The 26,405-nt window shown below is 43.0% G+C and overlaps 1 protein-coding gene across 4 annotated transcripts in view; it reads right to left on the bottom strand.

Moving 5' to 3' along the window:
* The window catches only part of DSCAM (DS cell adhesion molecule), a 726,986-nt gene that overhangs the window by 108,181 nt on the left and 592,400 nt on the right, over positions 1 to 26,405 (bottom strand). For all 4 annotated transcript variants that reach the window (XM_073617225.1, XM_073617227.1, XM_073617226.1 and 1 more), the window contains exon 28: positions 23,530 to 23,560. In XM_073617225.1, the coding sequence (XP_073473326.1) occupies positions 23,530 to 23,560 (31 nt within the window). The remainder of the gene's footprint in view (positions 1 to 23,529; positions 23,561 to 26,405) is intronic.

Below are 26,405 nucleotides of genomic sequence, written 5' to 3'. Positions count from 1 at the left end.
TTTAAAGCAGCCCCTTAATCCCAGATGGGGTCATAAATGTATTAATAGCCTATGGTCTATATAGGGTGATATAAAAAATAAAATTAAAAAAAAAATACTTGAATTGCTCTGAAATGAAAAGGAAGAAGAAAAAACATCTTAATAGAATTCTTCCAGAGACCAAGGAATGCTTTTAGAGTTGATATTTCACTCATTTCTTCCTCACTTTTCTTTCATAAGGAACAGAAAAAACCTTTCTCATTCCTGAAAACAGCAAGCAGGCACTTCAGACAGAATACAGAAGACTTGAGGATGCGGGACTTATTGAAAGGATTGGATGTTGTCTTTTTTTTGCCCTCCACACACAGATAATATGATTTATTTACCTGGGCTCTGGCCTGCTGGATGAAAGAACAGAGAGGCTCCTGGGGTCACTACTGCCTGCTAGTTTTCAGGGACAATTCCGGCCTCTACTCTTTTCTCACAAGACGAAGTGAGATCTGTGCTGACTTTGATGAATACAAGTGGAAGACTACCACTGCTTCACTGAGAACATGATTGCTGGTCTATTAAAAAACAACTCCAATGTATTTAATGCCAGACTCCAGGCAGACATAAATACACCAAGTAATAGGGCTATAAATTAATTAGAAAAACATTATACATTTTTTTAAATACACCTAATGTAAGCACCCGAAACTCTGGAACTGTTCCGATATTAGCTTACTATATTCTGTGCCGTAAACTGGGAAGGAATAGTATCCAACCAGGCCACGGCAGCATGCAGACAGAAGAAGAAGAGCAGCATGATGACTCTTTGCTTCCATATTATCCAATCAGCAGGCTGGGGTTGTGTTTTTGACCAAGCTGTGCTGCTACTGCAGTAGGGGTTATGGACTTATGTTGTGGGAACATTCAAAGAGAGGTGCTAGAGCTACTATTATGGTGTGCAGTGATAAAGAGAACCATCTTGTTAGTAGAGCCTTGGTGAGGCTGTTCATACATACCAGAATACCCCCAATTGCCTCTGATGCAGCCGGTTTGAGCCGGCAACACCGGTCAGGCATTTCCAACCACTAGATCTACTCACCCACTGGACACCAACAAGAAACAGTCATGGCAGGATCGATAAGTATATATACTTGAGAGAGTGGCTGCCAACAATACATTTTACTCTACGAGAAAGTGACTGTTTGAAGCCTACTGAGGGACTGTGCCCAAATCACTGTGTTCATGTTTGTTGGTGGATCCTCTTGCTGTGGGATTATGCTCAATGTCCATTTGCGGATGGTGACTTATGCTGGATGTCTCTAATGGAGGAAGTTATGTTTTTTTTTTGCTGTTCATGGATTTCAGAAACATTGTATACCCTCATATAATGAGTGGACTCCTTATAAGAGATTCTTATGCCCCGTACACACGATTGGAGTTTCCGACAACAAATGTTGGATGTGAGCTTGTTGGCGGAAAGTCCGACCGTGTTTATGCTCCATCGAACATTTGTTGGCGGACTTTCCGGCAGGTTCTCAAATTTTCCACCAACAAACTTTTGTTGTCGTACTTTCCGATCGTGTGTACACAAGTCCGTCGGACAAAAGTCCACGCATGCTCAGAAGCAGAAGCGGCCGGTCTTGTAAACTAGAGTTCGTAACGGAGAATTAACATTCGTGACGTGGCAAATTATGAAATCTCGAAATGCAGTGCACAATTCTCTTCTTCTTTAATGGGATAATAATGAAACTGCTTTGCTGGTGATACTGATGGAGTGATATCAAGAATAATAATAATAATAGCGCTAAATGAAAAACACAAAAAGAAAAGTGCAAAACCACACTCACCAAACTTCTACTAACATGAAATTAGCAGAAGGAGCCCAAAGGGTGGCGTTAAAGAGCTAAAAAAACACGTAGTATGTCTAGTACGTTACTACGGTCGTAATTGTTGGTCAACATTTGTGTGACCGTGTGTATGCAAGACAAGTTTGAGCCAACAACATTCGAACAAAATTCCACGGTTTTGTTGTCGGAAAGTCCGATTGTGTGTACGGGGTATTAGAGTCCCCACTTTGAATGTTGGGAAGTCTGTGAGAGGGAGGTGGCCAATTGTTATAAAGAGAAATATATCTATGTGCTTCATATGGGCTTTATCACTTCCTCTGGGCCACAGTACCAAAGTGATCTACCTTCATGTTCCTAAATGAGTGGATCTTTGTCTTAAAGGAATCTATATAAATCAGTATCCCCATGCTAAATGAACTGTTGCCTGTAAGAGGCAATCAGAAATCCTGGAATTGTATACAATCAGTACTCCTATGTTGTATGAATTGTTGTTTGTGAGAGGGAGATAATCAGAGATCTTGGAATTTCATACAATCATTACATATAGATTTTATTACCTCCTCTGGACCACAGACCAAATAAGAGGGAGACAATTAGAGATTCTGGAATTATATACAACCAGTACTCCCATGCTGTATGAGCTGTTGTCTGTGAGAGGGAGGCAATCCAAGATCCTGGAATCATACAATTACTACACGCGGTTTATATTGCCTCCTCTTTATAAGAACTCTGTGCTTTCAAAAATAGTGTAGAAAAATTATTACTAACAACATCTGTATATGAATGCATCTGTTTGGAGTGAAGGCATCAGAACAATCCTTCATACACGAGGGAAAGTCTTATTACTAGTTCTCCTCCAGATTTACTTATATGCAATTACAACTAATAGAGCTGTCTTCAATACATTTTAGTTTTTTACCACCTGGTTCATATACTTCCGCATCCATTATGTGGGGGGATACATTAAAGGGAAGGTTGAGCCCACATCTATTTTTTCCGGTTGTTGTGGTACCCCAAAAAGTGGAGGGTTGTGAGAAAAATCCAACTATACAAGAATCAGTAAGAGCACCACACCAACAGTAAAGTAATCCAAGGTGATATTTTATGAAATTGTTCACTGGTCCAAATCATTTGGTGGAGGGGGATTATGGTGTGGGGTTGTGTTTCAGGGGTTGGGTTTGGCCCCTTAGTTCCAGTGAAGGGAACTCTTAAGGCGTCAGCATACCAAGACATTTCATGTCATGCTCCCAACTTTGTGGGAACAGTTTGGAGATGGCCCCTTCCTGTTCCAACATGACTGTGCACCAGTGCACAAAGGTCCATAAAGAAATGATAAGCGAGTTTGGGGTGGAAGCCTTCTCATCCACATCAGTGCCTGACCTCACAAATGTGCTTCTGGAAGAATGGTGAAACCTTCCCATAGACACACTCCTAAACCTTGTGGACAGCCTTCCCAGAAGAGTTGAAGCTGTTATAGCTGCAAAGGGTGGGCCAACTCAATATTTAACCCTACAGACTAATGCCCCGTACACACGGTCGGATTTTCCGATGGAAAATGTCCGATCGGAGCGTGTTGTCGGAAATTCCGACCATGTGTGGGCTCCATCGGACATTTTCCATCGGATTTTCCGACACACAAAGTTGGAGAGCAGGAGATAAAATTTTCCGACAACAAAATCCGTTGTCGGAAATTCCGATCGTGTGTACACAAATCCGACGGACAAAGTGCCACGCATGCTCAGAATAAATAAAGAGATGAAAGCTATTGGCCACTGCCCCGTTTATAGTCCCGACGTACGTGTTTTACGTCACCGCGTTTAGAACGATCGGATTTTCCGACAACTTTGTGTGACCGTGTGTATGCAAGACAAGTTTGAGCCAACATCCGTCGGAAAAAATCCTAGGATTTTGTTGTCGGAATGTCCGAACAAAGTCCGACCGTGTGTACGGGGCATAAGACTGGGATGCCAATAAAGTTCATGTGCGTGTAAAGGCAGGTGTCTCAATACTTTTGGTAATATTGCATATACATTGCAAATCCTCTGGCCGTTAGAACCATTTTCAGCATTCAGCTGCTTGCCCACATTTTAGCTTTAATAAGGAAGACTCCATATGTATGTACACTTGACACAGGAGCCCTAAGAAGCCTCCCCAGCCAAAAGATAAAAAAAAATAAAGATACTCCTGGATTAAGGAAGTCTAAAGAAAGAAATTTTAATCCTTCACATGAATAAACAGGCCACATAACAATACTAAATTAGAATATTATTGTAGGAAAAAGCCACAATTTGGTCTGACCTAAATATGATGTATCATAATAACTTTTAATTTTGAGATCTGTCCCTATGGGACAATATACATATACATATATTTCCATGTGCTTCCTAAACAGATACAAAAGAGCAGTGGCGGCTGGTGTTTTTTTTGGGGGGGGGGCAGCAAACAACCACCCCCCCTGGTCAGGTCACCTGCCCCCCTCTCGCATTCAGTCATCCACCACTTACCCTATCTAGGTTATGGGCAGGCAGCGCTGCGAGGGGCGATGGGTGGCGGGTGGACACCTCCTCCTCCTCCGTATCACGTGGGCTTCCGCTGTGCATCTCCTCCCTCCTCCTCTTAGGCGTCCAATAGGATCGCCTGTCCTTTCAGCCAATCGGGTGATGGGTCTCAGGACCCGCTTCCTGATTAGCCGGGAGGAGGATCAGTGTGAGAATAGCGAATATTTATTCGCTATTGTCACACAACTGGATGGGCTTGGAACAAAGAATCTTCGGATCGGCAGCACACCCACACAGAAAGTAAAGTATAAAGTCTTTATTGAAGCATAAATATTAAAAGCACTGGATGGGTACAGGCAGGGGAAATGCAGGTAGGTTGACGCGTTTCACATTATAGAAGTGCTTTGTCAAAACCACAGGGGTTTTGGATGGGCTTTGAGCACAGTACTCTGCTCCCCGAGCCCACTCTTTTTTGAAGCCTATTAGAGCCTTCAAAAAACATCTCCCCCATTGGAATCCATGCGCTAGCACCCTGCATGTAGATTAGGGGGCTGGAGGTGTGGATGGGGGGGGCGGCACTCGTGCACCCCCTAATGGACGGGCCACCACTGCAAAAGAGACAGCTGATTCCTAGCTGCACTTTGTCTCGGCTATGAGCACTTTCCTGAGACAAGCAACTGCAAGAGGAATGCAGACACCCCTCTACATTCCTCTTGCCGTTGCTTGCCTCAGAAAAGTACTCACAGCCAAGACAAGCTGAAGCTTCAAGTCAGCCATCACTTTCATAGTTGTGCAGGTTGAACCTCATTACTAGGATTAGAAAGCATCTAGCAACATCAGACAAATTACTACATGTGTTACTGGCAGGACAAGCAGGTCAAAATAACAGATATTAGACTAAATAAAGAAAAAGAATGCAGTCTCCACTTTTAAGGACCGTTTTTTGTTCTTGGGCTTATATACAGTACACTAACACTTTAAGCCTGCTCAGGCTAAATAAACCATGTTTTACTAAAGTAGGAAAATACATTGTGTTCTAAACACATCCGATACTTTGCCCTCAGTGCTGTACTCAGAAATAATATTTCCCAGGTGGGTGTAGAAAAAGCCTCCCACACACAATAATGTGGGCTGACATTCCTCCACTAAAGCCGGGGCGTTCTTTTTGTCCAAGCCTGGTATACACTGCAGTTCTTTTGAATGTAGTGCAGCAGAGTATTGCTCGGTGTAAGTCAATGATCGAGTCATGGTTAATTTTCGCTCTTAAAGCTTGCATTGGTTTAGTCAGCCCGTAAAGGGATCATTTTATCACCTAGCTTTCTTTTTCATATTGAATCTTTTATTTATTTAAAAGGAAGCAAGGAATACACTCTACAGACATCATATATAACATAGTATCCATCTCTATATACTAATCTACAGTAGTATACATTTAAATTCATTTTGTACCAGAACACAAAGCCCTGCACTCTAGATACAGTGGAACCTCAGATTACAAGCATAATCCGTTCCAGGAGAATGCTCGTAATCCAAAGTACTCGCATATCAAAGCTAGTTTTCCCATTGAAGTCAATGGAAACGAAAATAATTTGTTCCGCATTGTCTTCAATGGGATGCAATACCGCATGCGGCCAGAGGCGGGGGGGGGCGCCGGAGAGCTTCGGAAACGGCCGAAAAGGCCCGAGCACACTTTGGCTGACCTCGGCAAACCTCAGAAAGACTCCGTTCACAAGCCTTTCTGAGGTTTGCCGAGGTCAGCCGAACTGTCCTTGGGCCTTTCCGAAAGCCGACGATCGGCGCTGTTCGGCTCCAGCGCCCCCCACCTCAGGCCAAAAGCGGTACTGCACACCGCGCTGGCATCTTTAAAGGTCCGGCACTCACCCTCCTTTACGGGCGCTGCCATTTTTGAAGGTCTGTCGCATGCACGGATGTGCCAAAGGGCGCTGCCAGGTCCTGCGGCACATCTGCGCACATGTCGAGTTTCATGAGTATGCACAGACAAAACAGAGGCCTCCTCAACTGCTCCGTCTTCGCGCATGCAAACTCGCACGTTTGCAGATGTGCTGAAGTCCTCTGCTGGGACTTGCTGTATGGAATCAAGAGCAATATCATTGCTGCCTAGGCGAGAATGGTGGAAGTGCTGCTCTTCAACGCACAACAGTAAAAAACTTGTAAAAAAAAAAATCCAGTTGTGGAAGAGGGAGGTGACTGGGGTCAGGTGCAAACATCTGGCCAGGGGTGGTCTGCTTTGAGTTGCATAAGCTGTCTTAGCTGCTGACATCTTATGTCTTGGAATATCCATTACCAACCAGAGTTCTGTTTAACCCTACGATTTCTGCAGAGGTTGCTAGCGGTTCCTTGAGCTGAATTCTTGTAATACATCATCAATGCAAGCATGATAGAGTAACAGTCAACCCAAGCCTTTGTTTTATTTGAGTTTTAGATAGCGAGGAAGGTTTTTATTGCCACTGCTGGGAGATTTAGCTCATTTGCTCCATTGGTGACTGGTGCCACATGGGACAGCAAAATACAGCAACAAACACATTTTTTTTTTTTTTACAATAGCGTGTGTAAGGGTGTCAGGGATTTTTGCTGTCTTACTAATTTCCCATCATAGTTACTGGTATCACCCGAAACAGGAAAGGAGCTAAAGCCTTGTTAATGATGACCCTGACAAGCAGGTGGCATTCTAGAGGTTCTAACCTTTCCCAGTTGCAAAAAAACAACCACTGTTTGCTTAATTTGATCAGGTAGGTGCAGATTTTCTCCATGTTTGTTGGTTATATGTTTGTTCATTGATTGCAAAAAGAAAAATGAATAAAGATTATAAAAAAATAAAAATAAAATAAAAAATTTTTTCCTCTTGCCTTTTACATATCTGACACTACGCTGAGAGCTGTGGACTGGATTTGATCTGTCGGTGGAAGCAGTGCCACTTTTGCACTGCAAAGGCGCATATTGACCTCCTTTAGGTAGTGGTGCCCACCAAAGCAGGTGGGGTGAAGGGCACCATGGTGAACAAAGGTTGATACACACAGGATTGTTTTTGGTGTATACGACTCTTGGATTTTATACATATATATCTTTATGGACTGGTACTGAAAGATGGACTCACTTTGATATATTTTTATATATCTATAGCTATATATAGATAGATCTATCTATATCTAGATAGATCTAGATATAGATAGATCTATCTAGATATAGATAGATCTATCTATATCTATCTATATATATTTGTGTATATAATAGTTATTGTATTTTATTTTATTATTATTTTTATGATCACTGATGAACTTTATATATTAATCAATCTACGCACATAACGTATTGAAGGAGAGCGCTGCACCCTTGTAGTTAGTATATATTGATTGCATTTGCACAGGTGGTTGGGTGCAGACTGGCGTTTAGCTGCCTCCTATATCATTTAGTTTTTTTAGCAGGGTGTGCTTAGATTTAGCTATAGGGATAGCGCGGAAAGCTTATTTATATATACAACCAGCTATTGTAGGCGTTTGTGGTGCGGTTTTAACAAGCCAAAAACACTTGTCAACCATGCCACAAACGCGCATAGGGCGTTTGGGAGGAGCATTTTTAATGCTCATTAAACGCTCATCAACCGTACCTATTAACGTGCATTATCGCTATAGGCGCGTTGATAAGCGTCAGGATTTTTAGCAAGTGTAAACAAGCCCTAACATAATATGGTGATACGATATAAGGCCTTATAAATGGAAATTAATGCACAGCAAGGTCTTTTTGCTGAGCAGTAAGGGGTAGAGAGGCAGCAATTATAAATCTAACACAAAAAAAATAAAAGGTTGATGCAGTTTACATGAAAACACTTGCATAGAGGAAACACTACCATGTAATGTTCACATAAAGAGCAAAATGAAGTTAGTGTCCCTTTAAATCTACATTCATAAAGAACGCTGAGGGGTAGCGGGAATTGCTTAGTAGACAGAATTTCATTGCACTGCTCCATACATCTAATAGGAGCCTGTCCTGTGATTAGCAAGGTACAGTATGTGAGATTATACAGGCAATACGTGACTGCTATACATAAATTGCACTTTCACAGATCCCCTTATGGGCCGGAAAATGACAGCGCTGCAAAAGTCAGCTGTGCATTAAATTCAGTCCTGGGCTCTCAAGTATACCGTTTATATTAACCTGAGTGTGTATAATCCAATTACCAGCCTCAAATTGATTACTTTGTTGAGGGATTTCCATTAATTGTGTGACTCACCTAATACTAGTCAGGGCTGAGTGTTCCAGTCTGTGCTCTAATGTGAGCACAAGTCATATAGAAGGACGGGGTCATTGCCATTACATTGGATGTATAATCACAAAAGTACCTGCTTTATTAATAATAGAATTACATATTGCATTTCATGGGGGTGGTGAAAGTGACTTAGTACTGATTGTGGATTTCCTGTACGACACATGTTTACATTATATTGATGGCACTAGATAATGCTTCTCCATACGTTCTGGCTAAAACAGTAGCAAGAAATGGAGCGTTGGATTCTATAAAGCAGTGATGGCGAACCTTGGCATCCCAGATGTTTTGGAATTTCCCATGATGCTCATACTCTGCAGTGTAGTTGAGCATCTCGGGAAATTTAGTTCCGAAACATCTGGGGTGCCAAGATTTGCCATCACTGCTATAAAGCGTTATTGCTTATTTAGTAAAATATAATGATGGCCTATATGGGGTTCTGTACAAAGGTATTAATGGAAATTATATATAGGTAATCTTAAAGGCTAGCCATGTACGTATAGATTTCTCTTGTTCAGACGACATTAGTTTGCCTTTTTCAGGCTTTTTTGTCGTTGTATTCACCTGGTGATCTACTCAAGCTTCCTGTGTACACTTAATTCCTCACTGCATCTATGGAGGGAGCTATGGATGTCCCACCAACTGAAAAATTTTCTCATTTGCTCAGTCCTCCATTGTGTATTTATTCCACATGAAGTGGTAGGACTTTGCAATTCTGGCACGATGAAGAAGTAGTTTCATACTTGTTGAAAATGTTGTTAGCCTAAAAAAAGCAAACTATCACTATAAGTATTGGTACTCGTAGGTAAAAAAAAAAACTGTATCAGTGCATGCCTAGTTGCATTAGTTTTCTTTTTTTAGGTTAAGGACATTTTGTATGGACTCAAATCGCACCACAAAGGTATCGTTTTCAGGTATCTGAGCATTTGCACATGTACGACTACTCGTGCAAAAGCTTAGTAAAAGCACTGATACCAATACCGTTAACGGTGCAACCCTACTGTAAATGCAACCACCACATCTTAGGAATGGTAAGCTGCGATATATACAGTATTTATGTTTTTGGGTTTACAAATGTTTGAAGTACATTTTTTCTTGTGCTGAAGCTCAAGGTGAATGAACTGCGTTAACGCAATGTGTGAATAGGTGTTAATAAGCCCTTTGTGCAACCTCTACTTTTGAAGTGCTGTCATATTTTTGCCATCATGAAGTCACCAGTAGATCTGTCAGCGTGTGTTCGATGTACAGGTGCATCTCAAAAAAACTGAATATCATCAAACAGTTAATTTATTTCAGTAATCCAATTCAAAAAGTAAAACTGATATAGATGCATTACACACACAGAGTGATATATTTCAAGCATTTCTTTCTTTAAATTTTGATGATTATGGCTTACAGCTAGTGAAAACACAAAATTCAGTATCTCAGAAAATTTGAATATTGTGAAAAGTTGAATATTTTAGACTCATGGTGTCACACTCTAATCAGCTAATTAACTCAAAACGCATGAGCTTTTAAATGGCCTCTCAGTCTGGTTCAGTAGGTTACACCATCATGGGCAGGACTGCTGACTTGACAGTTTTCCAGAAAACAACCCACCACAAGAAGGGTAAGTCACAAAAGGTCATTGCTAAAGAAGCTGGCTGTTCACAGAGTACTTTGACATAGTACAAGCATATTATTGGAAAGTTGAGTGGAAGGAAAAAGTGTGGTAGAAAAAGGTGCACAAGCAACAGAGATAACCACAGTCTTGAGTTGTTTGTGAAGGCCATTTAAGAATTTGGGGGTGGATTCACAAGGAATGGACCACGGCTGTTGTCAGTGCTTCAAGAGCCACCACACACAAACGTATCTAGGACATGGGCTAGGGTGGAGAGGCACAGAATCCAAGTTGCATGAGGTCCATTGTGAAGTTTCCACAGTCAGTGATGATTTGGGGAGCCATGTCATCTGCTAGTGTTGGTCCTCTGTGTTTTATCAAGTCAGCACGACCCTCTACCAGGAAATTATAGAGCATTTCATGCTTCCCTCTGTTGACCAGCTTTATGGAGATGCTGATTTCATTTTCCAGCAGGACTTGGCACCTGCCCACACTGCCAAAACTACCAATACCTGATTTAATGATCATGGTATCACTGTGCTTGATTGGCCAGTAAACTCACCTGTACCTAAACCCCATAGAGGATATGTGGGGTATTGTAAAAAGATGAGAGACACCAGACCAACAATGCAGACGAGCTGAAGGCTGCTATCAAACCAACATGGGCTTCCATAACACTTCAGCGGTGCCACAGGCTGATTGCCTCCATGCCACGCTGAATTGATGCAGTAATTCATGAAAAAAGGAGCCCCGACTAAAATGCTTGAAATATATTACTCTGTGTGTAATGAATCTATAAAATATATGTTTCACTTTTTGAATTGAACTACTGAAATAAATTAACTCTTTGATATTATAATTTTTTTGAGATGCACCTGTACATGTCTAAGCTTGTATGAGTGGGTGCTGAGTGGGGCCCTAATGAGACTGGATGAACCCAATGAGACTGGCCACCTTATATCCGTTGCTTTGGTAGAACTCCACATAAGCTGGCCACTGGATTTTTTAACAAAAATTCTCAGTACATTCAACAGCTTGACGAATGTCATTCCAAAATACTTCAAAATGTGGTTTGCTTGGAACAATTCATTTTGGAATTAATGTAATTTCCCAAATGAAAATCACATTCACGGTTAGAAATACCTTTGTCCAAGAAAGTTTTTTTCCACTGAACTTCAAAGTTTCTCATCATTGTGAACATGGATTTGCTCCCACTAATTATTTAAAAAAATCAAACATTCTAAAAGCGAAAACTGTTGAATAAAACATTCTACTAGTGTATGACCAGTTTTAGTCTACTGAACTGTCAAAAGGAGGGATTTGGACTCAAGGCTTACCACCCTATAGCATCATAATCCATCACCAATGCCCATAAGCACAAACAGCTATGATGGGCTTTACTACTGAGGGATTCTCAGCTGTAAGAAGACAAACATCAGGGTTTATTGGGGAGGAGGTGATCAGAGGTGTAGGGTCCCCCTTTTTATACCAAAGAAATCACTTTTCTTAAAACTCATTGACAGCCCTTTGAAGGCAATAAAAGCCTTGATACTTCCTAAAAATAGACACTGACTCAAGCTCTCCAATTATCTCACAGAAAAGAAAAAAATCGCCACAGGCGCTCTAAGTGAAGGTCAATGATAAACACCATTACAGGCGACTATTCTCCAGTGCTGAAAGACTGTCCATATGCATACAAAACATATTATGTTTTGGCTATTTTCCAGTCTTTTACATTCTATAATTGGCTTAGTGGTTGTCAGGTAGGTCATTTAGCTGCAGGCACAATTTATGATGCATAAGAGAGATTTCAGAGTATTAAAAAAAAAAAAAAGTAAATTTTCTGTACATCTGCTTGATACATATTATCATCACTATTACTCTGCAGCAGTGGCATAGCAACAGGGGTGGAAGAGCTATCAACACCTACCACAATCAAGCCACTGGGGGGAGATGAGCTTTGTTCATGCTTAAAGGGACACTATAATTTCTTTTTTTTTTTTTAATTCTTTATTATACGTCTATTATTTATAAGTTAAAAAATCTTTATACTAGCTGTTTTTTATTACATACTCAATCTCTGTTTTACAAATTAATATTTAGAAAGTAGTTTGCAAAACTCTAGGGGCCCTAATGACAGCACAGCAGGCAAAGCTTAAATTCATGCCCTATTCATGCAATGTCCTTTCAGCAGAGGTGAAAGTGATACAGTTGTTCTTATTTAAAAGTGAGACTAGAGCTCCACCTGCTGACTAGATAAGAAAACAACATAATATTAATACGCAGTATTTAATAATATAAATGTTTAAGTGTACCTCTAAACTCAAGAAGTGAAGGTTCGCGATCTTATAGACAACATCTAGAAATGTAAAATGTGTCCAAGCAGTACCCCGAAAAAATGCACTTGAATTTCCCCTAAAAAAACAGCAGTGCACTTCCTGTGCATAGGCACTCTGATTTCTCGAGCCTCAGATCTGTATATCTGCAGTGAGAGATCATCTAATGTACAGCTGCCTCTGAAAACCAGTTGTACCAGATTTGTAGTGAGATTTCAGGAGGTCACTACTGTAAGGTAACCAGATTTTAAAAATGAAATCCGGGGACATTTTTTTTTATTGGAAAATGGTAAACTATTTTTTAAGCATATTTTCCTTAAAATTATATATGCAGTGTATGTGGTATGTGTTTATGGAATGATTGTATGATATATATGAGATACTGCTTAGAATTTTTGGTGATATGACTACCAAATGTTAAGAAGATAATATAGAGAAGAAACTTTTCAATGCATATTTTGTATTTTATTCTTCCCAAAGAAGTGCAGAGGTTCACTATGTACTGAGTGCAGAGTTCAGGGGTGCGCTGTGTGCAGAGTTCAGGGGTGTACCCATAGATGGTTCAAATCTTGGCCGGTCCCTGCTAAACTAGGCAAGATTTCAATCATCTATGGCTGGCTTAACTGACACTGACATCAATAGTGACATTAATATAATAACCAGCTAATAGAGAGGAGTGCAGAGTATATGGCAGTGGGTAGTATGTACAGAAGTGTGTGGAGTATATGGTGGTGGGTAGTATGTGCAGGATGGTGTCAGTAGGGCAGTGGATAGTGTCAGTAATGCAATAGACAGTGTCAATTTTTTTTTTGTTTATTAATTTATTTTTTATAATTTTTTACACTTTTATTTTTGTATTATTTTTTTACAAATATTTTGTGAGGGCAGTTTACTGTGTCAGTAGGGCAGTGGACGGTGTCAGTAGAGCTGTGGATAGTGTCAGTAGTTTTTATATTTTTATTATTTTATTTTTTATTATTTTTTTACAATTATATTTATTTATTTTTTTAAATAATTTTTTTCACAGTGCTTCATTTAGGGGTAGGGGCTGCTGACGGTAATGGATGGATGGTGTCAGTAGAGCAGTGGACAGTGTCAGTAGTTTTTTTTTTTTTTTTTTACAAATGTATTTATAAATGTTTTTTTACATTTCTTCTTCTCCTTCTTTTACTTTTTTTTCACAATTCTTTTTTGGGGGGAGGAGGTTGGCAGTGGATCGTATCAATAGGGCAGTGGATGGTGTCAGTAGAGAAGTGGTCGGTGTCAGTGTTTTTTTTTAATTTTAGTTTTCATTATTTTTACAAAAACATTTTTTAAATATTTATTTTACAATTTTTTTTTTTATCAGCCCTGTTGGGGGGGGGCTTTGGTGAGATATCCCAGGTCTAAACAGACCCCTGGCATCTACCCTTTGAGACAGGAAAGGGGACTAAGGACACAGATTCCTCAGTCCCTTTCTCTTCAGCCTCAGCTGCACTGAAGATGAATGGAGAGGAGACAGATTCTCCTCTCCATTCATAAACTGAAGCATCGCAAACACAGGTTACGATGCTCAGTTATGAATGGACAGTCAGTGTCATATTTACCGGCTCCTTCCTCCGCTCTCCATCTTGACAGACCTGGGATGGGGGGGGGAACGGAGGAGCACGGAGGGGAGCTGCAGGAGGACCCGGAAAGCCGCAGGAGGCGGCAGGGAGCCGGAGGAAGACACGGGGAGCCACAGGAAGACATGGGGCCCAGAGATTAAGGGACATTTGATGGGCAGCCGGGGATGATCGGTACGGCGGTGGGGGAGTTTCAGGCACTGATTTTCCTACGTGGCTTTCAATGAAGAAGCTGACAGCCGTGGGAGGGAGAGGAGGAGAAGAAGCTGTCAGCAGCTTAATTGAAAGCCACACAGGGAGATCGGTGGCTGTAACTCCCCCACCGCGGTACCAATTTTCTGTGAGACTGCCCAGGCCACCTCTGCTGAGCTCAGGACCAGCTGTACTGGCTTATCAGCAACCCTGCCTGGCGCCGCCCCTGCTGGGGACAAAACCGGGGACAGTCTTGGTCTATGAACTGTCCCCGGAAATCGGGGACGTCTGGTCACCCTACATTACTATGCTGCTCATTATTCTACTTGCTAGAGAGAATGCTGTACCTGAGGACCTGCGGTGCAAGGACCTTCCTGCTTCTACATCATTCATTTTGAGAATCCAAGCTTTCTGAACCTCTCCTGCTGCTACTTGAATATTTTTCCACAAGCCATCAGATTACCAGTCATCACAGGGGCAGCTCTGACATCCTCTACTAGGATACAGCTAAGAAATATAGTATGTTGCTACCTTATTAGCCTTATTACATCCCAAGGAATAGAGATTACTACTCTATCCATATTGCCATATGCATTATGCCATATCAGAAAGCAGGTTATTATATCAACAATTGGTGTATATACCAATCTGCCACATTACTTTGCTTATATCCATCAATCACAATGATAGATATCTTGTCCACAGTACCCAAGCGACCACTTAATCTTTTCAGGGGAACTGCACATACTAGGAATTCCAGTTATGTGCACCCAACGACCTGAGGAGCACCTATGCGCAAGCCTATCACCATCTACCTATCAATTGTAGATAGAATTACCTGCTTCCTGATATGGCATAAGGTTTATTCTACTGTTACCAGTTGAATTTCTCTCAAGTTGAGACATATTTTATCCCATCAACCTTTACAACTCATGTCCAGTTGACTGTGCAAGCTACCTTGACACCCACCATTTATTGCTGTCTTTGTGTTATATCTCCCAAGCGTTGCTTAGGCCGCTTTGCTGCCAAGGCATAAAAGGTCCTGAAAAAGCTTATTAATGTGAAATGCATCAACCTCTTGGACGATTCAGCAAAGCTAAATTTGTGATCAGCTGTGATTGGACACAGCTGATCAAGTGGTAAAGAGTCTCTGTCAGAGACTCCTTATCTAGATCAGAGTTGCGGTGTGTCAGAGTGACACACCGCAACAACGATCGCCGCAATGCAGCGGCTTGATTTCCTGACAACATTATATGATGTCCGGTCAGGATATCGCAACCACTTTGCCAACGTAATTTTGCTATATGGCGGGCGGCAGGTGGTTAATAAGAGATTACTACTCCATAAGTAGGGATGGGCGAATGGTTTGGCACGAGCATAAGTTCGACCATTTGTTCGCCCCCCCGAACCTTCCACAATGCATTGCGGTGCTGAACAGTGCATTGCAAGCCCTGATTGGCTGAAGCAGTGAAAGCTTCAGCCAATCAGGGCACAGAGCACTGTCAGAGTCATGATTGGACACTGTCATCATAACTTTATCCAATCATGGCTCATTCCCACCCCACAGTATAAAAGAATTCTTTCAATGGCAGCCATTTTCAGTGTGATTTTGGCGTGGAGAGAGATAGAACAGGGCTCTGTTCAGTGCTATCAGTTAGTGTGCTATGCTGTGCTATTTTGCTTCAGTTGTCAGTGTAGAATATTAGTTTAGTGTCAGTCTAGGGATAGTGTGAGTGTAGTGAGGAGGACCATCATTCAGCTTTGCATAGTGTGCAGCTAGAGTAGGGACAGCTTAGATAGTTTTACTGTAGTGTAGTGAGACCGTGTCAGTAATCTTTACATTACTGTATATCTAGAGTAGGGACAGTTCAGATAGCGTCAGTGTAGTGACGGTTGAGCACCGTTTATTTGATTGCATTACTGCCAGTTTAACGCCATTTACTTCTGTGTGCGTTACTGCCAGTTTAACGCCATATAGTTCTGTGTGCGTTACTGCCAGCTTAACACCATATAGTTCTGTGTCCGTTACTGCCAGTTTAACACCATATAGTTTTGTGCGTTACTGCCAGTTTAACATCATATAGTTTTGTGTGCGTTACTGCCAGTTTAACGCCATATAGTTCCGTGCATCACTGTACGTTTGGCGCATTATATTGCAGTATATTATAGTGTATCCGTGGAGTGTGTCTGTGTAGTGTGAGTACTCAAATTAAGGTGCGCCAAACACCACTTTACATTGATTAAAGTGCATCTACAGATTTACACTTCTTTTTTACATTTGCTTATAAGCACCGCCCCCTCCCAATAATGTCTGTGAGGACAACAAGTAGAGGCAGACGTTCCCTTGGCACTGTAAGGGGGCCAGCAACAAATGTGTCCACAGGCAAAAGTGGACGTGGTGGTCAGTCCTCAGGCAGGGCATTATTTCCTTTGTTTAGTGAGTTTGATTGTGCTATCCAGCCACAGAATGCAGAGGAGGTGGTGGACTGACTTACTAAACCTTCCTCATTATCCTTATCCTCTGTCACGCAAGCAGAGACAAGTGTGCAGTCCCCTGCAGTTGCCTGCTTGTCCACATCTATTCCTGCCATAGCCCCAACATCAGCCATTGAGGAGTCAGCTGAGTTATTTGACCACAGCGTCAGCCACTTGCTCCTTGATGATGCCCAGCCATGACTGGATTCAGATGTTGGTTCTGAGGTTGAGGATGACAGGAACATGAGCCTAGAGAGAGGGAGGAACACTGGTAGACAAATTGTCATTCATGTTCCCCAAGCCGCAGTGTATTGCCAAGTTGTCTCCAGTGGTAATGATGAAGATGGAGGAGATGGAGATGATGATGATGAGGTCACTGATGCGACTTGGGTGCCAGATAGAGCAGAGGAGGAAACTGAAGGTGAGGCGGCACAACCCCAAAGAGGCCGACATCAAGAAAGAGTAGAGAGGAGCCACCCAATTCCATCACATTCTACAGCTGTTATCCCCCGGCCCACTCTCCAAAGCTCAGCTGTCTGGGCCTTTTTCAGCACATTTGCAGCAGATCGCACTGTTGCTATCTGCAAATTGTGTCTCAGGCACATTAAACGTTGCAAAAACACCAGCCATTTGGGTACCACATGCTTAACAAGGCATTTAACCTCCAACCACTCAGCCCGTTGGCAAGAGCACCTAAAAGCCACACAAAAGAGGCATAAGTCTGTCCCTCCTCCTCCTTGCCCCGTTCTGTGAATTTGCACAATATGCTGTACCACAATGGCAGGTTCCCAGTCGCTACTACTTTTCACGTAAGGCCATTCCATCTCTCTACCTTCACATGGAAGGGAATGTTCTGGCATCGTTGGGCAAGGCAGTCAGCCGTAAAATCCACCTTACTGCTGACACACGGTCCAGCAAGCATGGGCAGGGACAATATATTTTGTTCACAGCACACTGGGTAACACTGCTTGCAACTCGAAAGGATGCAGGACAGGGCTCGGTGCTGCAGCTTGTTGTGCCCTCACGTCTCCATACAGCTGGTGGTGATGATGCCAGACCTGTGAGCTCTACCCCCTCCCCCTCCTCCTCCTCCCCCTCCACCTCCTCCTCCTCTTCCTCCTCCTCTTCCTCCTCCACCTCCTCCACCTTCATGCCCTTCTCTGCAGAATTGTCGTATGAACATCAGGTACTTCCTAAGCGTTCAAAGGGCTTTTCCATGAGTGAGGCTAAAAGGTGCCATGCAGTGCTTCAGCTGGTGTGTTTAGGGGACAATAACCACACTGGAACAGACATTCTTACAGCTCTGCAGGGACAGGCCCAGAGGTGGTTCACACCATGCCAGCTGGAGCCAGGAATGGTGGTGTGCGATAATGGCTCAAAGCTCCTGTCTGCCCTTAGACAGGGAAAGTTGACATGTCCTCAATTTGATGGTGCAGCATTTCCTAATTACGTACCCAGGGTTGCAAGATGTGCTGAAGCTGGCCAGAAGAGTCTGTAGCCATTTCAGGTGGTCATACACAGCCAGTGCTCGGTTGGCTGAAATTCAGTGGGAATTCCACCTGCCCGTAAACCACCTGATTTGTGACATGCCCACCAGGTGGAACTCGACTTTGGCAATGCTGCAGCAGCTATATATGCAGCAGAGGGCCATCAACGCGTACCTCTGCGAGTATGGCACGACGACAAGCTCAGGCCGCCTCTGCTTTTTTTCCCCACACCAATGGCTGATCATTAGGGATGCATGCACTGTATTGTCACCAGTGGGGAGGCCACAAGGATGGTGAGCTGTAACAGTGCATGCATCAGTGACACAATCCCTGTTGTTTTCCTGCTGGAGCAGACTCTGCACCTTATGGACTAGAAGGACTTCCTTTCCTCTCAAGGCCCACTTTATCCAGACACCATTATTCCTATGTCACAGAACACTAAGGAGGAGAGAGGGGAGGAGGATGAGGAGGAGGATTCTGGCACTTTCATAGGCTTCGAAGAAGAGGAAGACATGTGTCAATCTGTAAGCGATGGCTTTCCAACCCCAGGACCCCTGGGAGGAGGAAGCTCCAGATGCTGTCATCCTGAGTGACCCAAAGGAGTCTGCTTCTCAAGCCTCTGCAGGGCTGTGTTTTGGCCTAGGCCGACAAGGCCTAGGCCTAGGGCGGCACTTTGCGGGGGGCGGCAAAAAAAGCCGCCCCCCGTATGAGAGAAAGTCCCCCCACCCGATTCCCGGCTCCCGCGGCCGCCCCCCGCACACATGCAGCCCACGGCGGCCGCCTTGCTGTAGCGAGCGGCGCTGCTGTGTATGGGCGTGCTTGGCAGAGGGTGGAGGGGTGTGTGTATAGGCGTGCTTAGCAGAGCTCACGCCCCTCCACCCTCTGACAAGCACGCCCATACACAGCAGCGCCGCTCGCTACAGCAAGGCGGCCGCCGTGGGCTGCATGTGTGCGGGGGGCGGCCGCGGGAGCCGGGAATCAGAAAGACGGGTGGGGGGACTTCCTCTCATGCGGGGGGGCGGCATGTGACTCATGCCCCCATAAGCGGCCGATGACTGGCGGAGGTGGAGCCTTATGCTCCTCCTACCCTCCTCCACACTGCTTGACCCTTCTCCTTGGCACTGGGGCAGGGTCTGGCAGTGACGTCAGGAAGAGAGAGAGAGGCACAAGGGAACCCCAAAGAACAGCAGGTAAAGTTATTGAATAAATCAATTGATGGGCACAGTGACAGCGTTTGATGGGGCACAATGGCTGCGTTTTAAAGGCACAGTGGCTGCAATTGATGGGCACAGTGACAGCGTTTGGTGGGGCACAGTGGCTGCATTTGATGGCACAGTGGCTGCAAATGATGGGCACAGTGGTTGCGTTTGGTGGGCACAGTGGCTGCGTTTGGTGGGCACAGTGGCTGCGTTTGATGGCACAGTGGCTGCGTTTGATGGGCACAGTGGCTGCATTTGGTGGGCACAGTGGCTGCGTTTAGTGGGCACAGTGGCTGCATTTGATGGGGCACAGTGGCTGCGTTTGGTGGGCACAGTAGCTGCATTTGATGGCACAGTGGCTGCAATTGATGGGCACAGTGGCTGCGTTTGGTGGGCACAGTGGCTGCATTTAATGGGGCACAGTGGCTGCGTTTGGTGGGCACAGTAGCTGCGTTTGATGGCACAGTGGCTGCAATTGATGGGCACAGTGGCTGCGTTTGGTGGGCACAGTGGCTGCGTTTGGTGGGCACAGTGGCTGCATTTGATGGCACAGTGGCTGCAATTGATGGGCACAGTGGCTGCGTTTGGTGGGCACAGTGGCTGCATTTGATGGCACAGTGGCTGCAATTGATGGGTACAGTGGCTGCAATTGATGGGCACAGTGTCTGCGTTTGGTGGGCACAGTGTCTGCATTTGGTGGGCACAGTGTCTGCATTTGGTGGGCACAGTGGCTGTGTTTGGTGGGCACAGTGTCTGCGTTTGATGGGGCACAGTGGCTGCAATTGATGGGCACAGTGGTTGCGTTTGGTGGGAATAGTGGCTGCGTTTGATGGAACAGTGGCTGCATTTGATGGGGCACAGTGAGGCTGCAATTGATGTCTTTTTTTTGAATTTCTTAGTTTGTTTGCACCCCCCCAAAAATTTTGAGCACCAGCCGCCACTGGCATGTGCAAAGTGCTCCATGCATGCTAAAATCAATGCAAACCCTTTAAACAGTCCACATTTAGTTGCAGTCTCCAGGGAATGGGGAAGGGTACCTGTCAAAAACAGGTACCTGTTCCCCCCTCCCCCCTGAAAGGTGCCAAATGAGCCTAAAAAGAGGAAGGGGTGTGGTTTACAGATGATAGGGTGGGTCTTAAACAGGAAGGGGTGTGGCCTCGGCAGCAAGGGGTGGGTCATATTTAAATTAGGGGGGTGCATGAGTTTAGTCAGGCCTAGGGCAGCACAAAACCTAAATACACCACTGAGCCTCTGCAAATTTGAGGTGCATGGGCAACCTCATTCTTCAAAGCCTGCGAAAGGACCCAAGAATACGTGGCATAAAGGAAAAGGATGATTACTGGTTGGCAACCCTCCTTGACCACCGTTATAAGGGGAAGGTCTCAGAACTCAACCTGTCTCCACAGAGAGTGCAGAAGATAAAATCTCTTGAGGACACGTTAAAGAGGGTTTTATTGAACGTTTTTCCTGACTCCTGTAGGTTACAGTATAGTGGAAAACGTAGTTTTGAGTCTTCTGTTGGTCAAGAGAGGAGCGTTGGAGAAGGCATCCGCCTAAGTGAGGCATTTCGGAATTTTTTTTGGTCCTCGCCGCCCAGGGCTGTCAGCTTCCACATCCCATCAGCAGCGTCTGCATCATATTTTAGACGATTACCTCGGGGCCAAAACAGAGGTGGAGAGCTTTCCAGCTGACAATCCACTGACTTACTGGGTCACGAGAATAGACCACTGGCCAGAACTTGCCCAGTATGCTATTGAGTTGTAGGGCTGCCCTGTATCCCGAGTGCTTTCAGAACGGGCATTCAGTGCTGCAGGAGGTTTCGTTACTGATCATAGAACGTGTCTGTTCACAGACTCCGTGGGCCGTTTGACTTTTATAAAAATGAATCAGTCCTGGATTACCAGCTATGAAGCTCCTGATAGCGATGTCACTGATTAAGTCTTTTTGGATGTGGAATTTCTGCAGGACTTCGAGGCTGCCTAGCTTTGAGGGTGTTCAATCATTTCATCTGGAAGAATGTTTTTGGTATAGGTTTCATGGGAGCAATTAACACCCAAAGACCAATTTTTCTGCACCTGTTTGACAGGTGCAGGTGCATATCATTGCAATTTTTTACAGCAAGGCAAATTTTTGCTTTTATTAAGATTACCTCTATAGGGTTATGGTGGGAAGGATCCTCCGACACCCAAAGACCAATTTTTCTGCACCTGTTTGACAGGTGCATATCATTGCAATTTTTTTAAAGCAAGGCCAATACTTTCTTTCATCAAGATTGCCTCTATAGGGTTACGGTGGGAAGGCGCCACCAACACCCAAAGACCAATTTTTACGCACCCGTTACTTCTATCCAAAGTCAAAGTGACACCAGTATGTATCCAAAAAATCTATAATCTTGTTCCCAGTGCACTACATTGTGGCCTCATCATACACACTGGCTCCCCAGCTGTTGCTGAGCAAAATAAAGGGAGCTTGCAGAGAAAATTTCATTTTTTTTTGGCTTTATAAATGCAATTATTGCTTCAGCAGATTCTAGACATGGTACAGATCTGTCACTTTACAGGTAGACTAAGAGGACCCCCCAGGCACTATATTGGAAGGAATTTTTCATTTTTATGCTTTCACTTTCGAAAATAAAAAAAAAATCACTGCTCATTTAAAAATGAAGTTTTTCACAAACTTTTTTTTTATTGATACATGTCCCCCAGGGCAGGACCCAGACCCCTATAACCATTGTATGTCCAATTACTATAAGCCTCCAAAATGGGTACTTTTGATTTTTGACGTTCGGGTCCCATTGACTTTAATGGGGTTCGTCATTCGGGTCTGAACTTTCGCAGTGTTTGAAAGATTTGGTGCGAATCGAACAGGGGTCCGTTCAGCCCATCCCTATCCATAAGCCCCATTGCTGTTAAATCAAGAAATTTAGCAAAAAATTTCTCCATTTTGGCTAGATGCATAAGAAACAGTGAGGAAGGTGAAAATAAGGGGTTGTTGCTGGTTTTTAATGGCGCAATGGACTTTTGGTCTTCAGGGTTTACGAAAGTTCCTTTCAACTACCTGGTCCCTTTTCTTGTTCTAAACATTGGCATTATTTGATATTGTTTTCACAGAAAGTAAAAAAAAACACAAAAAACAGTAAAATACAGAACTTAAATCAACAGTACCCAAGTAATGTAATAAAAAGAAGTAGGACAAAAACAAAGAAGATTACATATAAATAAAATAAACTAAAGATAATGATAAAATAGAATGAGTCCAGAAACCGGTAACAAAAATGGTGAAAGGTGTGGGGGATAAAACATATTGAGAGCGACTTGGGGAACTTAATATGCACAGTCTGGAGGAAAGAAGGGAAAGGGGAGACATGATTGAAACCTTTAAATACATCAAGGGGGTGAATAAGGTTCAGGAAAGCAGTTTTTTCAATATGAAACCAAAATCAAGGACATGGGGACCGCCAACTAACTGGAGGAAAGTTCATAGTTAGAAACTATTATTTTATTGAAAGAGTAGTTGATGCTTGGAATAAACTACCAGCAGAGGTAGTGAGACAGGAAACAGTAAACGGCTTCAATCATGCTTGGGACAAACATAGATCTATAGTCAGACAATAAAAAAATAAAAATAAAAAATGGGCAGACTCGATGGACTACTAAGTCTTTTTCTGCTGACACTTTTCTATGTTTCTATTTAAATAAAAAAAATTTAAAAATCTAAACTGAAAAAGAGTATATTTTTTTTCACGCACATTTCCCCTAAGCAGTTCAATTAGCATCATTTTCCACATTGGTAATTTTACTTAATTCACTCGGCGCATCCCTAATAATATCTATAGGGGTCTAAAATACAAGATGTTCAATCTAGGCTGTCTGTACTCACTGGAGGGAAGCAGTGTCATTTTAACAATTCATTTAAATTTCAAAGTCGGACCGCAGGGGAGTCTGCATTGGTTACAGCAGGTCTTCTTTAAAGAAACACTGGCAAAAATAACATAATCCCGGATGTAAAAAAAAAGGTAAAAAAAATAAAATCTTCTTACCTCATGAGCATCTCGGCCAAACTTTTCGCATCTGGAAAAAAAAAAAAAACACAAATCTGTGAACACATTATAATTAAACTTTCAGTCAATTAGCACAACTGTTCAGTTTCTTTTTATGATTTTTTGAGTAATATTTGTTTTATATGCTTTCTTTTTATTTTATTTATTTAAAGTGTAGCTAAAGGCATTTTGCTTTTGTTATAGATAGAGTGGGGAGGTGGTAGATCCCCTGTCAGGATTTGATTTCTGTTTGTCCCAGCTAGGGAGCCTAACTTTCATTATTTGTCCTGGTGACCGCTGTCCCCAGAATATACGGTGAGAGACTATAAAATGCTTTATAGTACAAAAAATAAAAAACGCAGAGGTGATCATATACCACCAAAAGAAAGCTCTATTTGTGGGGAAAAAAGGACAAACATTTTATTTTGGTACAACATTGCACGACCGCGCAATTGTCAGTTAAAGCGTCGCAGTGCTGTATCGCAAAAAAATGGCCTGGTCATTAAGGGGGAAAATCTTCCAGGGCTGAAGTGGTTAACTGACAATTTGCATGGTCATGCAACTCTGTACATAAATTAAATTTATATAATTTTTTCCCACAGAGCTTTTTTTTGGTGATATTTGATCACCATTGGGTTTTTTATTTTTTTATACATTTTTTTTCAAGGTCAAATTAATCTTATTTTGATCCATTGTCGGCGGGCCCTTAACCACCTCTCGCCCGCTGTATTGTAAAATGATGGGCATAAGGTGGCTCTCTCTCATTCTAGTATGCTGCTGCTTTAAAATAAATAACAGAAGCTCATTAAATCCACCTTAAAATTGGTAAGTAGCGGGTGCTAAGTGAACATAACCACCAAAATCAGAAAATCAAAGTGCTAACCTAAAATACAAATGAAATAAGAAATAAACATAAAAAAAAATGTATACATGTATACACCAAGTGTTAAAAAAATGAAGTAAATCCTCTAAAGAAAGTCCATTTCAAAATTCAAAGTGAGATTTCCATCACTGTGATCTTCAATGTATTTTAATAGAAATCCTCCTCCAATCAAACATGCAATCTTCACACTGCACCAAGTGAAAGTGCGCCACCAATTCTCCATCAGGTGTACTGTACACTCACCAGATAGATTTGCCTCACATTCTCATGCTTGGCAAGAAGGCTTGGTTACCCTTAGGGTTAACATGGCGGTCTCCTTTCCAAGTATGCAATAACTGCAGTAACATTTAAAAACGTAATTTAAATCTCTCCCATTCAACTCACATATCACAAATGATTAAATCGATTTGAATCGTCTGCATCACATAACACATGTGAGTCCCAGTGAAGGGGAACGAGGTCAGCTCTGCCTCACCTGACTGCTCATTCCTGACATTCCTGACTTTCGGTTGATCATGATGCGTCACTTCTGGTTTGCTGTACAGCCATGTCCCGACGTGTTTCGTCATTACGACTTTGTCCAGATAAGCCCTGGAGGGGCCGAATGTCGGACGGCATCAACTGGTTCAATAAACGGCCACATTCAGCCCGTGTGTACTGCAGGCAGTTCGACAGAAGCCGGCCGTTTAGGCGGCTTCTGTTGATGGGTCATGACTGAAAAATGTCTGCCGACTGGCTCGCGATCAGCCCTCTTAGTTAATAACTGAGAGCACAGACCAGAGTGTTCTGGCAGGGGAGCTGTCCCCCTGTCAAAACACAATAGCATAGCAGGGGAGATTGCTGTACTAACTATGGATTGTTGGTAAAGCTGCTCCAACCTGAGCTGTCAGTTTTTTTTTCATTCAACCTGTTAGTTTGAACAAAAAAAAAATAAATAAAAAATCTAGTAGTGTGTACGATTATGTGGAGCATGAGTCAACTCTTTATTCTCTGAACGTGGTCGGGTGGGGGACTTGGAGCGAGTCTAAATTGCTAGCAGTAAAAAGACAACTTGAAGATGGCGCTCTGTGGGTCAATTCCATTAAGTATATATAAAACCATAAGTAGAATAAAATGTTTGTTTATTACACTTGAAATCAATCAAGCAGAGACTGATAAAAGTTTATAAAACTTGGAAACTAGTATATGGCACAATGAGAAAAATTGTATTAAAAGGAAACAATACCACTTGAAGGCTTCCGGGTGGAGAGGGGTGAATACGATCCGAAAGGCTTGCTGGTAATATTGTCCATGTGGAGCCTGAAAAACAGTTGGAGAGATTGCAGCCCTATGTCAGCAGAGTAGGCTGAAGTTGGACATGTGTCCAAAATGCAGAACGCTGACAGCTGGGGATTCCTGGGCTGGTAACAGGAGGAGGGTGGCACTGAGCGTACAGATGGTTGAACACAGACTTAGGTAGACACTGTCTGCTGTGGTCAGTGTCTAGGCTGATGGCACGGGGAAGCCAGGCTATGCTGCGGGTTAGGGATGGTGTGCATCTCTCAGCCTCCAAGCTGGAAGAATCAAGCCATGCCAGACGGACCAGGTGCGCTGGGTGACATCACCACCGTGCTGATGATGGGGGAACAGGAAGCCCGTGAAGCACTGTGGATCACAAGCTGCTGGTTGCTGTGACTACATGTTTCATGCTCCTGCACTTTATCAAAGTCCTTCTTTTACTCATTGTGTCATATACCTTGACTATTACAGTTTCCAAGTTTTATAAACTTTTATCAGTCTCTGCTTGATTGATTTCAAGTGCAATAAACAAACATTTTATTCTACTTATGTTTTTTTTATATACTTTCTGGAACTGGCCCATAGAGCGCCATCTTCAAGTTGTTTTTTTTTTTTTTTCTGTATATTCACTGTTCCAGTGGTTGATGGCTGCACTGGGTTCAGTCCATCAAACTTTGTTGGATTACGACATTTTACAAGCAACTCATAGCTATAG

This window comes from Aquarana catesbeiana, linkage group LG02 (genome assembly GCF_042186555.1).
Source record: "Aquarana catesbeiana isolate 2022-GZ linkage group LG02, ASM4218655v1, whole genome shotgun sequence".
In the NCBI taxonomy this organism is placed as follows: domain Eukaryota; kingdom Metazoa; phylum Chordata; class Amphibia; order Anura; family Ranidae; genus Aquarana; species Aquarana catesbeiana.
This window is presented reverse-complemented; position numbering and strand designations above follow the sequence as displayed.